Here is a 17,074-nt window from a genome sequence, read left to right on the forward strand (position 1 = left end):
CTATAAACTCAGGCCTTTAAAGTTTACAATATAATAACAGTCACAGAGCAAATAGGTGTGTGTGTATGTGTGTGTGTGTGTGTGTGTGTGTGTGTATGATGTCATTAAGTCATAAAATGAGTTATGGAGACTTGAAGCACTAGAACAACCTTTACATACCCGGCCATACTGTTTACAGATTTAGAAAGGCTCCTTAGACCTAGCCTTACTTCATCATAAAGGGAAAGTATTTTATTTGTCATATAAAGACATAAAGTAAAATAATGCCAACTAACATCTCCATTGTAAAAACATTGAAAACAATGGCCATTTATCTTGGGCAGTATTCACTTCTTTTGGAGACAGGAGGTAGATTGGAGTACCCTGTCTCCCTTGTGACATTGCCCTGCTTTATAAATACCTGGAAACCTCTTAGCAAAGACTGATCCTAGCCTGTGCCAAGCCAGTGATACAGACTTCTCTGCCCCTCATTGCCACTGTTTCCTTAGCCATGGCTATTTTCCACCTACTTTTTCTGGTTCAACCCAACCACTTTTCTCCCTTCCCTATTATCCTATTAGTCCTTGCCTGAAGTGACAGGCGAGTAGAAACCCATAACAGTTTTCTCCTTTTCAAAAATAAAGATCAGGCTAAATATTTATATCACTCCTCCACCTTCACCTCCCAAACAGGGGGAAAATAGATGTGAGTGGATATGGAAATGGAGTCAGCAGTCCCTAGGGCAGTGTTAGAAGAAGGAAGAAATGGACCCTGTGATCATGAGGATTTGGTCTGGAACTTAGGTGAAGGAATGTCAGAGAAAGTCTGGCTATGTCCCATCTTTCAGGGAGAGGTACTTTATCTCTGGGGCACATAAGTTTATTCCAGGCAAACACCTACAATCATCAGGCTAAATGGACTATAAGTACTAAATGTGCCAGAGACAACTTTGACACATGTCAGAAAGGTAACATTGTCACATGTCTAATATTTTTTTCTGAAGTATACATAGTTCATTTAATAAATTTATAAGTCTTTCAGTTTTCCTATGCACAATGTTTTACAGATAAATTTTAAATAATTTTCTGGATTGTCAAGTGCATTCTATATCCCAGGGAGGTGGTATGAAGGGATTTGGTGCTGATACAAGCCATTTTTAACTTTAGTTCTGCTCAGATCCTATCTCTAACATGTAATAATTGTTGGTATTACTAAATATGACATAAAAAGAAGTGATTGTTTTAGGTATGTTGGCTATCTTTTCTTTCTTATGAAATACACTTTGAATTTCTGGTGGTCCTGCCACAGAATTCTTAAGGCATTTGATCCTTTGAGAAAGACATGACAGGGAAATGCAGTAGAGAAGTTTCTCAAACTTGGAAAAGGAGTGTAATGATGGAGAAAGAAACTGTGCATGTGTAGCCTGGCAGAGAAGTGAAAGGTGTGATAATAAAGCAAAAAAAGAAAGTGCACAGCTCCTACACTAAATAGATCAGGTGTCATTGTCCTTAATGTTTACTCTTTGTTTTGTTTATCTCTAGTGAAAAGCTAAATTAATAATAGTAGCAATGACAATGATTATGATGGTAATAATAATAATAATAATAATAATAAAAGTAGTTTAAAAAGATGTGTTGCTGCCAAGAATCCTGCTCAAACTTATAGGAAAAGTAGGTCCAGTATTTAGTGCAGTGGCCAGTCAATAGCAAAGCACTTTAAGGGTGATCTCTTTAATTGTTCATAGCCCTCCAGTATTTTGAAACAAGAATGTGGGTAATGTTGTTTTTTCTTTGTTTTGTTTTCATAGCACAAATGTGCCTATAAACCTCCTTAGGCTTATGGGGATCACTGTAATAAATTTTTCTTTCTTTCTCAACAAGCATTTACTGTATGCTGTTCCATTTATATATTGGTGTAATAATGTTATACAACAAACCACCCCAATAGTCAGCTGCTCAAAGTGATAGTCACTTATTATTAAAGCACCTGAGTTAGGATGTTTCGAGTCAACTGATTTGGGCTGGACTTGCTTGTGCTTCAGTAGTTTGTTTGGTTGTCAGCTGGTCCCAGCTGGCCTTCTCTGTGACTAGGGGGGAGGACAAGAGGTATGATATAATGAGCAAGCTCATTTTAAGCCTTTGCTACCATCATCACATCTGCTAGTAGCCCACTGACCAAAGCAAGTAACACTATTGAGACCAGTGGCAGGAAGTAGGACAGGATAAGTTACTTAGGCCATGGTAGAAAGACAGTGCCAAGTAATAAGAAGATATGGAAACAGGAAAGAATTGGGACCAAATAATTCATTCATACATGCTTACCAGTGTGCCAGGCACTGTTCTATGCACTGGTGATATGGGAAAACAATAATAACCAACCTTTGCCCATATAGATCAGTCTTATGCTAGGAAACAAAAAATATCATAAATAATAAATTAATAGCATGTTAGAAAATAACTTCTACAAAGAAAAATGTATCCATGAAACAGAATAGGAAGTTTGGTGGTGAGGGTGAGGGGTGACATGCATGTTAGTGGGATGCATTTTTCTCTTTTGGAAAAATGACCATTGAGGAAAGATTTAAATGAGACATGAGAATGAACCTGCAGGTATGTTGGAATATTCCTAGTAGAAGTAGTAGTAAATATGAAAGCTCACAGGTGAGAACACAGCTGCCAAGTTTCCCGGATACTAGTGAATCTGGACCTGAGTAACAGAAGCATGGTACTAAGAGGTGCAGCTCCAAGTTGTGTATGGCTTTCAGGTCATTGTGTACTCAAGTTAGAGGCAGAGGAGTCATGTTGTTTGACTTACATTTTAACAGTATCACTCTGGCTTCTGTGTCAAGGATAGGCTATAGGAATGCAATAGTGGAAGCAGACCAATCAGGTACCAATTGCAAGAATTCATTGAGAGATGATGTATCTTGAATCAGGGTAATGGTAGTAGAAGTTGTGAGAAATAGTGAGATTTTGTATGTATTTTGATGGTGGCACCAACAGAAACTGTTGATAGACTAGATAGAGAGGATTAGTTTGCTAGAGGTACGTTATATAACAAAGTACCAGAGGTTGGGTGGCTTAACCAATAACAATTTATTTTCTCAGTTCTGTGGGCTCAGAGCACCAGATCAAAATGTTAGTAGATTTTGTTCCTTCTGAGGACCATGAGGGAAGGGCTTCTTATAGGCTTAGGCCTCTCTCCTTCATGCCTCTTCATGCCTCCCTCTGTACACCTGTCCAAGTTTCCTCGTATTATACAGACACCCATCATATTGGAATCAAGCCCACTCAGGTGATCTCATTTTCACTTAATCACTCCTGTAAAGACCCTGTCTCCAAATATGGCCACATTCTGATGGACTAGAGTTATGGCTTCAACATATTCAGACCATAACATGGAATATGAGAGAAGAAGAATCAAAGTTGACATCAGTGTTTTAACTTGGTAGAGTTATTATTAACAGAAATGCAGAGGATTACAGAAGAAGATGAATTCAGTTTGAGCATACTGAATTTAAGATGTCTATTAGCTATCCAAGTGGAGATGTTAATTAGGCAACTGCACATTTATTTCGGGGGTTGGGAGAGAGGTTGGAGCTAGAGATACAAATTTGAGAGTCACTGTCATAGATACGCTATTAAAATCCACAAGACTGGGCAAGGTCACCAGGAGAGTGAATAGTGGCAGAGAAAGATTGACCCCAGGGGGACTGCTATATGAAGAGGACAGAAAGTAGAAGAAGAATTTAAAATTAAAAAAAAATGTTGAAAAGAACCAGGCAGAGATCCAGGGGAGTGTGGTATCCAGGAAGACCATGTTTTAAGCAGAAGAGATCATAAAATCTGAGAGCTAAAAAACTGGTTGGATTTATATTGTGTGTGTGGGGTGTCACTGATCACCTCAATTTGGGTAGTTGGAATGGAGTATTGAAGGCAAAAGCCTGATTTGTGAATGTTCAAGAGAGGATCAATGGAGAATTATAAATACCAAGTATTAGCAGTACTTTTGAAGACTTTTGCTGAAAGGGGAAGTAGAGAAATAGAAAATGTAGAAATACACATATTAGATTTGTGTATGCCATGGCTGTATATAAAAATGTATCAACATGTACTATATATATTTTATATATTTGCATACATATTTTATATAAAATTGTGTTCATGTATACACATATAAAATAATTATAATGATGACTCGCTAAACATTGCTACTATACTTTCCCCCTGGAAATAGTGGAACTGATTTTATTGCTGATTTTCTTACTCAGTGTAGTATTAGTTAATTGAAGTTTTTGTTTTTTTTATTTTCAGGTTTAAGAAGTTTGATGACAAATACCTGCGGAAGCTTTTGATTCGGGAAAACCAACCCAAATCAAGCATCGTGTCTTTATATAAAAAGCTTGAAATAAAGCATGCCATTGAAATGGCAGAGACTGGGATGATAAGCGCTGTTCCTTCTTTTGCATCTTTAAAGTATGTACTATTTTACAAATAAAAGTATTACTAAGTAGGTCTTTATATTTTTTTTAGTTTTCATATCAGTAATAACAAATTTGACCTATGTCCTAGAGAGATACTCTAAGACCTCACAGAAGAATGAGATTCTGTTTAAAATATTAAAGTCTAGAAATGTGTATCTTATGTTGTCATGTTATGTCTCATTGTTATATTATTTTAGATTTGACTAGTCAGACAATATTTTGTCACATGTAGAATGATTATGCATTTATTACCTTTGCTTTAGGCAATTCAGTGATTTTTTAAAGTAAATTTAAGTCTCCTTAGCAGGCATTTTGAAGATGTTTTGAAGGCATTTTAAGATGTGTTATATTTTCTATTATACATGTAGCTATTTAGCTATTTCTCTATACATGACTCACAGTCTCATTGTTTAAGGCCTGGAAAGAACCTTAATTTAGTGACCACCTGCTGCAGTGTTTCTCAACCTAGGCTACATGTTAGAAACAGCTTGGGGTCATTAAATAATGCAGATGCCTGGATCCTGCCCTGACAAATAAAGTTAGAATCACTTGTATGGAGGACCAAGTTTAGATCTTTGTAAGTTTTTAAGATGTTTCTAATATGAAGCCAGGATTGAGATCCACTGATATAGTATGTCTTTTTAACTTTAAAAGAGAGGAAATTAATACTTAGAATTGTGAAGTGATTTGCCCAAAATTTTATTGCAAAATTATAGCAGAACAGTAAATACTCAGTGAGCAAATGAGGTTATATCATCATGTAATATTATTCCTTTCCTTTGCAAAAGTGATAGAAACTACAGGTTCCACTGGTTTCTTCTTTTACTGATGAGTTTGAAGCTTATTTAAATTAAATGTCACCTAATTAAAATTCTATCTGTGAGAGAGTTTAAATGAGACAGGAGGCTTTAAATCATACCCAATCATATAAACTATGATTTTTACTAGGACTCTAAGTCTACTATATAAATTATGAGAGTTTATACAATCGAGAATAAAAAGAAATAGTGATCAGAATGGCTTGGAGGTAAAGGCATTACACTGCATTATAAATAGCTGTGAACTGAGATGACTGACTTATGGTCCCGGTCTGCAAATAACTCTCTGCATGACCTAAAGGTGGTCTATTTATTGCCCTGAGATTGATATTTTTCAAGTAGAAAATGAAGCTTGTCTTGATCCTTAAGTTTCCCTTTAGCTTTATAATTTTATGACCTTTTGTATGCACTATTCCATTTTCAGTTAAAGCAAGAAATAATTCAATTATCCATTTTCTCAAAGAAGAGCCATTGCCATAGTGATCACAGAAGAATGAATTCTCAGTTTTCCTCACAGTTCATTTTGACGTCAGTAGTAAACAGAGTAAAGGCAAATGTTTAGGGTTAGGAAACTAGGGACCAAAATTAATGGCTAGCTGCATAATTGGCTACACAAGTGCCATATTGACCATTGCACATCTCCTAAAATGTTTTATCTAGAGTCACAGGGTATCCAACTTTTGGCATCTCTGGGCCACACTGGAAGAAGAAGAGTTGTCTTAGACCACACTTTAAATACATTGTGACACATAATCACAAAATAAGTCTCATAATATTTTAAGTGAATTTACAATTTAGTGTTGGGCTGCATTCATAGCCATCCTGGGCCACATATGGCCCATGGGCAACAGGTTGGACACCCCTGACTGGGAAAGTAAAAGCAAAAAGGAGATAATAAGGAATTATATTTTGATAATAATGGGCTATTACAGACCAAACCATCTTTTGAGAATAACAAGGAATAAAGTACAAATATACTTTACAAATCTGCTTGAAAGCCAGAGAGTACTAGAACATTGAAGATCTCTGTTATCCAAGAGTAAATAAAAGAGGGAATTCTAAGAAGATGGCACTGGCATTTGGTGCAGTTTTCCTCCCTGGATTACAGAGGAAGTGTCTGAAAGCCTAAAAGGTTAAAACAGAGGTTTTGACACTGATTGATCTTAGTGAATAAAATTGGAATTCAGCACCCACAAAGAAAGAGGAGTTTTTGTATCCAGCCATAGGCTCACCTCAAAATTCTGCATGTTAACCTTCAAATAAAAGAAGCCCAATCTAGGATTATCTTAATCTATGATTGTTTATATCATTTGAGGTTAATATTACTCCTTTTCCAGTTTCCTGAGAGAAGTAAACTTAAACCTTCTCTGGAAGAAAGTAAGATTTTAAAGAGATTTAAACTATCTCTATGCTTTTTCATATTTATGTCTAGCAACCAATCAAAAGAATATGAGTATATAAATATGACTGAAAACATTGAGAAAAAGATATGAATACAGTAGTAATAATTAAGGGAACTCATATAATTGAGTTATCAAACATGAACTTTAAAATAAAAATAATGTGCTTAAGAAAAAATGGCATTGATATTTTGGTATTATCATGGAGATTATATGACTAAAAGTATGTTAATGGAATATTTGAGCTAAAAATAAAGCAACTAAATTTAGGATCTCATTTGAGAGGTATAAGCACAGGTTAAATATACCTGAAGAGATACTTGATTATTTGGGAGATAGGACAGAAAAAATATAACCAGAATTAAACAGAAAGTGAAAAAAAGGATAAAAGATGTCAAAAAGAAAGTAAGGAACATTTCGGAGATAGTAAAAAGTTCCAGAAGGAGATGAGAGAAAAAATTGGTAGAAGCAATTTAAGACAAAATGATTAATAATTTATCCAAACAGATAAAAGACATGAACAGTGGCAAACACCAAGGAAATTAGATTAAAAAAAACAAATCAAGGTACATGATAGTAGAAACTGCTAAAAATCAAAATCTCCATAGAGAAAAGTTTAAGCATACTCAGAGGGAAAAAAAGGGACCTATTTTCTTCAAAAGAGAAAAAACCGACAAATATTTTTCAATAACAATGCTACAAATCATTGGTATCTTTGAAATTCTGAAGGTAAGCATATAAGCTAGAGTTTCATAGACCACTAAAATACCCTTCAAGAAACTAAAGTAAAAACATTTCAGACAAATAAAAACCATCACATTAAAGTAAAAGATAAAGAGTTTCAGACAAAAAGAAAAGAGTTTCAGATGAGATCAGGCGCATTCAGGGTGGTATGAAAACATGTTCAGCATCACTAGCCATCAGAGAGAAGCAAATTAAAACCACAAGGAGGACTTCTAGCCAAGATGGAGGCATAGGTGGAAACACTATACCTCCTCGCACAGCCAAGTTTAAAGACAACAAAGTTTTAGTGACAAAAACACAGCCAAAGCACAGAAAATTGAACTGTATGGAAGTCTGACAACAATGAACCATTCAGCCAGACTGGTAAGAGGGGCTGAGTCAGCAGCAGAGTGGGGTTGGGCAGGAAAGATCGGCTGGACCAGCCCAGGCATACAGGAGCGCAGGTGGCAGTTGGTGGATCCCAGTTGTGGGGTGGCAGTTGGCGGACCCAGTGGGGGCGCAAGATGGCTGGCTGACCACGGTCACACATTCGCATGCAGATAAACCAAGCGAAGGAGCGAGCAGTGAGACAGCAAGCTGGAGACCACCCAGGCTAGGGCTCCAGAGACGGGAATTAGAGCCTGAAAACACCAATTGGAAAGACTTTCAGGGGTTGAGGTTTTGGGAGAGGCTCCCAGGCTCACAGAGAGTTTGTTGGAGAGACCCACAGGGTACTAGAGGGTGCACAGGCCCACACACCTGGGAGCTGGCACCAGGGGGGCCAGGTTTGCTTGCGGGAAGCAGCAGAAAGGACCAAAATCTGAGAGAGAGCAGAACAAATGCCATTGCCCCTCTCTGACTCCGCCCCCACATACAGCATCACAAACCAGTGACTGGGTCGCCCCACCCTGGTGAACATGTAAGGCTCCGCTCCTAATACCTAACGGGCACAAACAGAGCAAAACATTATGGCTTAAGAAGAAGAACAACTCAAAGCCCCAGAGCCAATACTTCTAAGCAACAAACAGATAGCCAACCTTTCAGATGCACAGTTCAAAACACTGGTGATCAGGATGCTCATAGAACTAGTTGATTTTAGTCACAAATTAGAGGAACATATGAAGGCTAAACTAATTGAAATGAATGGTAATGCACAGGAAACCAATAGTGATGAAAAGGAAACTGGGACTCAAATCAAGGGAGTGGACCAGAAAGAAGAAAAAAATGACTAAACAGAAAAGGATGAAGAAACAAGAATTCAAAAAAAAATGAGGAGGGGCTTAGGAACCTCCAGGACATCTTTAAATGCTCCAACATCTGAATTATAGGGGTACCAGAAGAAGAGGAACAGCTATGAGTAGAAAACTTGTTTGAACAAATAATTAAGGAGAACCTCCCCAATCTGGCAAAGGAAAGAGACTTCCAGGAAATCCAGGAAGCTCAGAGAGTCCCAAAGAAGTTGGACCCAAGAAGGAACACACCAAGGCACATCATCATTACATTAACCAAGATTAAAATGAAGGAGAGAATCCTAGAAGCAGCAAGAGATAAGGGGACAGTCACCTACAAAGGAGTTCCCATCAGACTGTCAGCTGATTTCTCCAAAGAGACCTTACAGGCAAGAAGGGGCTGGAAAGAAGTATTCCAAGTCATGAAATCCAAAGACCTACAACCAAGATTGCTCTATCCAGCAAAGTTTTCATTTAGAATGGAAGGGCAGATAAAGTGCTTTTCAGATAAGATCACATTCAAGGAGTTCATCATCACCAAGCCCTTATTACATGAAATGTTGAAGGGACTTATCTAAGAATAAGAAATTAAAAAAGATACAAACAGTGAAAGGACAGCAAACTCACAGTTATTAACAACCATACCTAAAACAAAAGCAAACTAAGAGGACAGCTAGATCAGGAGCAGAAATCATAGAAATGGAGATTGCATGGAGGAAAGTGGGAGGAGGAGAAGGGGGGAGAAGGTACAGAAAATAAGTAGCATACATGGTAGGTAGAAAATAGATAGGGGGAGGGCAAGAATAGTAGGGGAAATATAGAATCTAAAGAACTTGAGACACGTGTTCATGAACTAAAGGGGGGAATGGTGGGGGAGGGGTGTGCAGGGTGGAGGGGAATGAAGGGGGGAAATAGGACAACTATAATGGCATAATCAATAACATATATTTAAAGAAAAAAAACCACAAGGAGATACCACTTCACACAGGTGAGAATGACCATCATAAACAAATCAACAAACAAATGTTGGAGAAGCTGTGGAGAACAGGGAACCCTAGTGCACTATTGGTGGGATTGCAGACTGGTGTACCAACTGTGGAAAACAGTATGGAATTTCCTCAGAAAACTAAAAATGGAACTGCCTTTTGACCCTGCAATTCCACTGCTGGGATTATATCTTAAGAATCCCGAAACACCAATCCAAAAGAATCTATACACCCAATGTTCATAGCAGCACAATTTACAATAGCCAAGTGCTGGAAGCAACCTAGGTGCCCATCAGTAAATGAATGAATCGGAAAACTACAGTACCTTTACACAATGAAATGGTATGCAGCAGAAAGAAAGAAGGAGCTCCTGCCCTTTGCAACAGCATGTATGGAACTGGAGAGCATTATGCTAAGTGAAATAAGCCAGGTGGTGAGGGACAAATACCATATGGCCTTACCTATAAGTGGAACCTAATCAACAAAACAAGCAAGCAAGCAAAATATAACCAGAGACATTGAAATTAAGAACAATCTGACAGTAAGCAGAGGGGAGGTGGGAGGCAATAATGGGGAGGAAAGGGGGAGGGGTTCTCAGGAACAACTATAAAGGACAGGGAGGAAACCAGGAGACAGTGGAATCAGGGGTGGGAGGTGGGGATGGCTGTGGTTGGGGGATGTGGTGGGGGAAAAGGCAGACAATTGTACTTGAACAACAATTTTTAAATGTTAAAAGATGAAAAAAAGTTTCATAGAAAACCTTGCAGATGAAGAAAGGAATTAAAACAATGAAAATGGTAAATATTTGTAAAATTTAAATGAGTGTTACATAAAATAATAGTCTATGGTGTTTTAAATCTGTAATAACTTAAAACTAAAAACAATAATCACTTATAAATTGAGAGGGAGGTGAATGGTATTAGTGTGTTCTAAGGTCCTTGCATTGTCCAGAAAGTGGTAAAAATGAAAATGTATTTCGGACTTTAGTAAGTCAATGAGTAATATTATAATTCCAGGTAATCACTAAAAAATAGTAAAATAATGTAACAAGCAAACAAAGAAAGGAAATGAAATAACAAAATAAAACAAATTTTAAAATGAAAACAAAGTAGATAAAACAATCATAGAACATATGGGAAAAATATAACGCAAATAGTAAGAAAATAGTCTTAAACCCAATTACATTAAATATAAATTTACTCCATTTAAAAGGGAGAGATGATCAGAATGGATAAAAATACACAACTTACCAGATGTTGTTTATAAACTATACTACTTATATGTAAGAGAATAGTAAGGTTACAGATAAAAGGTTGAAAAAAGATGTATTGTTAAAGCACTAAACAAAAAAAGCTTATGTAATTACATTTTACTATCAAATGTAAACATTATGAAAAATATTGCTAGAGATAAAGAAATGTGTCTTATAAGATAAATTTTCAAATCTATAAGAAAGCATAACAATTCTAAATTATCAGCATACAAATAATATAGCCTCAAAATATATGAAGTAAAACTTAACAACCACAATTAAAAATATACAAATTTTTATTTTTAATATACAAATAACTATAGTTTTAAGTATAAACATAGGAAGTGGTTGTCACACTTATCACTAGACTTATGCAAACATATCTTTGTTAAAACTTGGTGGGAACATCAAACAATATAATCAGTCACCAAAAAAGATTGCTATATATTGACCTTATTTGTTCAATTTTAAAATTCTGTGAATAAAATTTGCTGTTCAAAAAACCTAACTAGAAAGTTAGATAGCTATCTAAACAACATTTCGTTCTAAAAAGATGCTTCTTACAAAATTATATAAGCAATTGAGGTTGAGGCAGTAATGAATCATCTAAATATAGGGAAGCCTATCCTATTGAAGCTTTGAATTTCTTTGTTCATTCCTTTGTGTGTATCCATTACCACTGGGCATGGGTATTTGTATACCAGTAATTACCATTATTGTTGGTTTATAGTAACAGGAACTTTGCATTTAAAAATAATATAAAAGCTCTGGCTGGGTGGTTCTGTTGGTTGGAGCATGGTCCACAACACAAAAAGGTTGAAGGTTCAATTCCTGGTCAGGGCACACACCTACATTGCAGGTTTGTTCCCTGGTTAGGGTTTATATGAGAGGTGACTGAGCTGTGTTTCTTGCGCACATTGATGGTTCTCTCTCTCTCTCTCTCTTTCCCTTCCTCTCTTCCTATGATTAAAAACATAACTAAAATATAAATACAAGAGGTTGCTGGTTCAATTCCCAGTCAGGGAACATGCCTGGGTTGAAGGCCAAGTCTCTCGTTAGGGGTGTGCAACTATGTTCTTTATTTTGTGTGCTGTTGCTTACTGCATGCACACACACATATTTTTAATCCTCACTGGAGTATATACTTACTGATTTTAGAGAGATGGGGGAGGGAGTGTGAAAGAGAGGGAGAGATGGGGAAAGAAGGGAGAAAGAGAAATAGATGTGAGAAACATCAATTGGTGATTTGTTGCTTCTTGTGTGTACCCTGACCAGGCACTGAAACTGCAAACTAGGCACGTGCCCTGACTGGGAATTGAACCCACAACTTTTTGGTTACAGGACAACACTCCAACCAACTAAGCCACACTGACCAGAGCCATTTATATAACTACCCCAGCTTTACTTTCTTAATTTATTTTATCTACTTATTTTATTGTACTATATTTTTGGAAACCTCCTCAAAATCATTTTGAAGGACTTAGAGTACAAATACATAAATTTGGTTAATTTTCATTGCTTGAAGTACTTGAAGTTTTATAAAGTTGCCCATGGAGATTGATTTGCAAATACTGAACCATTGCTCCTGTAGGAAAATACAGGGTTAGGTTTCTGTGAATCTCTGGTTACAATATTTTAATCAGCCAATCAATACACAATCTTGATCTGTTTAAAAACACCTGGCTGGTGTGGCTCGGTGGATTGAGGGCCGATCTGAGTCTACAGCCATACCACCCTGAACATGCCCAATATCATCTGAGTGCTGAACTGACAACCAAAAGATTGCTGGTTCAATTTCTAGTCAGGGCACACGCCTGGGTTGCAGGTCAGGTCTCCAGTAGGGGGCACACAAGAGGCAACAAACTGATCGATGCTTCTCTTGCACATCCATGTTTCTCTTCTCTTTCGCCCTCCCACCCCTTCTCTCTAAAAATAAATAAATAACATCTTAAAAATTATTTAAAATATATTATTGTATCATTAATATTGAACTTGTGATCATTGGCACCAGAATTCATGCTTGAATAAAGCCTATCTAACACAACTTTTCTCCAGAAGGCCCATAACAGCCGTATGCACATATGAACACTAGACCTTATTTCAGAGCTATGCTTAAAACAGCAAAATCACCAGCAAAAAAATGCAAAATTGTGAAAAATGTGTCAGTAAATACACTGTGAGGACACTTTTTAACAGTATGAGAACTAAAACAAGAAGGCAAAGCATAGCTTATTTGGGAACCTGCATGTCGATCAACTCAATTTTTTTTCCAATTTGTACACAAAAAGTAAAATAAAATAAGAACAAAAAAAAAAAACAAAAAAAAAACCCCCCCCCACTTAAAAAAAAAAAAAAAATATAATTAAAAAAAACTTGGCCTGAATGATTTCAACACTAGGGCAAAACTTTTAGAATTTTAAATTAACTTTAAAATGTTGAGTAATTTCTAAGTGTCATACTGTAAACTAAGATTATTCTTATAAAATAATGATATTGTCTTTAAGAAGAGTATTGTTGACTTCAATATTTATTAAATAGTAAAACATTCTTTTTCTAAAAATTCACAGTGACTGTCGTGAAGAAAAAATAAGGAAGCTTACACCTGGTGAAATGGATGAAATTCGGGAAATATTATCAAGAAATCTCTACCAAATTCGTCAGCGAGTGAGAATAATTTATTTAACAAAATATTTACTTGCTTTTGACTATAAATATGCTTTCTGATTTTGTGCTGTCCAATTATAATGGATACTGTCCCATCATTACACCAACCTCTGAATTCCCACAGCAGACATCTTCCCTCAGACCCCATTTCAACATGCAGCCACTAGGGTACAACTCTCCTCTGGACATCACTGGTGAAGCCTTCTGGGAATTCTGTGACTACAGGCTTGGAGATTATATATATATATAAAATACGTATATATATATATTTTTTATAAAATGTTTTTCATATATATGAAAATAATTATTTTTAATGAAATACCTTCATAGCTTAGAAGACTTCTAAAAAGTTAAGAAGACTTCTTAACTTTTATTATTCAAAAAGTGCTTCCTTTAGTAGTTTCTTCCTGTAATGTCATCTGAATGGTTTAACTGCATTTTTAATTTTTTAAAAATATTTTTTAATTATTGTTCAAGTAGTTTTCTTTTACTCCCTTCCCATTTTCATTGTTTACTCCTTATTCTAATAGTTTGCTAATAATGTGGTTAACATTTAGTGAAGACGTACAATTTGCCAAGCCCATTTCAGCACATTGGATGCATTAGTTCATTTTATCTTCTAACAAATGGTGTTACTTTTGTCTCCACTTTACAGATGAAGAAATTAAGGTACAGGGAGACGAAATGGTCTAAGGGACACACTGCTTGTTAGAATTCCTCTTCACTCATGCTGGGGTCATCTGTGTAGCTTCTTAGCTGTTCTCCCCAAAGGTTGTCCCCATTCCATTCTATATTACTGTTCATTCCTCCACCCTTTTCCCTAAATCACCTTTAAAAAAAAAGCACCTGCCCTGGCTGGTGTAGCTCAGTGGATTGAGCGCGGGCCTGCAAAGCAAACAACCGCATTTCGATTCCCAGTCAGGGCACATGCCTGAGTTGCAGGCCAGTTTCCAGCAGGGGATGCACGAGAGGCAACCATACATTGATATTTCTCTCCCTCTCTCTTTCCCTTCCCCTCTAGAGATAAATAAAATCTTTTAAAAAAGTTATATTAAAAAATACCCTTTTTAAAATCCTCACCAGAGGACATGCTTATTGATTTTTAGAAAGAATGGAAAGGAGGGAGAGAATCAGATCCTTTGCCTCCTGTACATGCTCCAAACAGCGATCAAACCTGCAGTTTAGGCATATATCTTGACCAAAGATGGAACCTGTGATCTTTTGGCTTACTGGAGAATGCTCCAGCCAAGTGAGCCACACTGCCAAGGGCACTAAAACACCTTGTAATAGCAGTATTTCCTTCTCTCCACTGCTGCTTTGTCAGTTCAGTTGATCCATATTCTTGAATTTTTAATGTTCCCCCAAGTCTTCCATATTATTCCCAACTTTGTCTTTAAATAAGCTCATGCTGCAGTGCTGTACCAGTTAAGTCTAGCCCTTAATACCTAATTTACATTATTTTGTTAGCCTTAGATGCCCAACTAGATGGTACATCTCAAGGCAGGAGTTGAGCCCTGTTCTGTTTCTTTTCCACTTATCTGCTAAGCCTTATATAGTATGGACACAGGGATATTCCCAAGAAGTGTACATTAATTCTATCAGAAAATGAACCTACTTACAAATTATAATTTGTTTTAGGCAACAGATTTCTGTGTAGCCTATAAAACTAAAAATGTATGCCATATACAGCCACCTTAACATTTTACTGCTTTAAATGCCAGGTCATAATCATTGCTAGTGGTAGCAGCAGCTTTCTCAACTTGACAACCCAGCTGAGAAGAACTTTTCCTTACTCATATGGACATGGCACCAATAAGTGTCTCAGGGTGATTTGTTTTTATACCAGTAATTGTTATTCAACAAAGAATAGATGAAGACATGTATTTTTTCCCTAGCTGCTAATGATAGGTAAAATATATATAAGGTACTTAGAAGTTAGATGAAGGCACTTGATGAATTCAATCATTTTTCTTAATTATAAAGGATCACACTTTCCAATAAAAAAACTATTCATTGGCTTTATTAGAAGCCAAATTCTTTCAAAATTTCAAACAATGTTAACTTTCATACATTTTTGTCCCTCTGCACATTGGGTAAGTACTTTGCTGAGATGCAAAGTCAAAGAAACAGTAAAGTTTTGGAATGTCTGGGGGGAGTGAACAGGCTTTGTAAAAAATGTCACTTGTTTTTATTTCAGACGTTGTCATACAACAGACACAACCTGACAGCTGATACAAGTGAGAGGCAGGCCAAAGAGATCCTGATCCGCCGAAGGCACAGTCTGCGAGAGAGCATCAGGAAGGACAGTAGCTTGAACCGGGAGCGTAGGGTAACTGGAGTGTGTGTGGCTGGGATGTGGACTGCTTCTAAAGGCTGAGCCAGCAGCTGCTCCTGAGGCTGTGCTGAAGGGTCGTCACAGTAATTATGGGGTAGAGTTGACTTAAAAGTGTTTGAGATGTTTCTTGAACACCTACTATGTTCCAGGCACAGTTCTAGGCCCTTGCAGTACATTGACAAACAAAATTGAAAAATTCCTACACTTGCAGAATTTATATTCTTGTCAGGGGGAAAATGATCAGTAATAGAATAAATTATCTGTTATAAAGAAGGCAATAAGTGCTATGGAAACAATTAAAATTTGCCAAGGAAGGAACTTGCAAGTACTGGGAAGGGTCAGACAAGTTTTCATTTTAAACAGAATGACTGGGCCAGGATTCATTTGGAAAGTAATATCTGAGCTTTCCAGGGAGAGGTTGCTGCCCAAAGGTGGGCAAGCCTGTGTGTGCTGACGTGAAGCCACAGTGACTGGGGTGTTTGTTCACGGGGCAGTCTGTTCAACATTTTTCCTGGTCCTAGACGTTATTTTAAATGATACCGTGATTGCTTAATTTAACACAATAGGCATGCATCTTATTTTTAATAATATTCTGTATTTGGTTATCATACTAAAAATTTGTGTGAATAAGGTGATCTTTTCCTTTGTGTTCAACATAACAGCATCGATTAAAAATTAAAGGCACTAAAGACAAATGGCATTGGATATGTCAGCAAATTAACTACAGTAATTTTTTGTTCCATCATTTTCAAGACTTACTAAATACTAAAATATACTGCAATTTTTAATCTGTTCTCTTCTCATATATATATAAATAGGTGGTTCAGTAGCTTTTCCTTAAGAAAACCCAAAGGTTTTCACGTCTTGTTCCCAATTGTCTTACTTTATTTCCATTTTGCTTTACTCTGATTTCTTCTATATTTCAGAGGAGGTTTAGTGACTTTTAAACTAAATAATTATTGCTTAGAACTTTCTTCCCCATCCCTAATGCCTCTCACAAAGTAGTTTTGAAACTGAAAACTAAAATTTTAATTTTTAATATCTGTTGTAAGATTTTAAACTTCTAATATATAATCAATAACATCTACCTAGTCTAAAATTTTCTTTTTTTATAGGCTTCCACTTCAACCTCTCGATACTTATCCTTACCAAAAAATACAAAGCTTCCAGAAAAGCTACAGAAAAAGAGTATTTCTAATGCAGGT

General features: G+C 36.5%; 1 protein-coding gene across 1 annotated transcript in view; it reads left to right on the top strand.

Annotated features, from left to right (window-relative positions):
• The window catches only part of SLC9A2 (solute carrier family 9 member A2), a 111,928-nt gene that overhangs the window by 92,056 nt on the left and 2,798 nt on the right, over window positions 1–17,074 (top strand). Inside the window, exons 8-11 of the mRNA XM_037143392.2 lie at window positions 4,293–4,454; window positions 13,438–13,534; window positions 15,732–15,863; window positions 16,985–17,072. Of these exons, the coding sequence (XP_036999287.2) occupies window positions 4,293–4,454; window positions 13,438–13,534; window positions 15,732–15,863; window positions 16,985–17,072 (479 nt within the window). The remainder of the gene's footprint in view (window positions 1–4,292; window positions 4,455–13,437; window positions 13,535–15,731; window positions 15,864–16,984; window positions 17,073–17,074) is intronic.

This window comes from Artibeus jamaicensis, unplaced genomic scaffold (assembly GCF_021234435.1).
Source record: "Artibeus jamaicensis isolate MK-2021 breed Jamaican fruit bat unplaced genomic scaffold, CSHL_Jam_final contig_384, whole genome shotgun sequence".
NCBI lineage: Eukaryota > Metazoa > Chordata > Mammalia > Chiroptera > Phyllostomidae > Artibeus > Artibeus jamaicensis.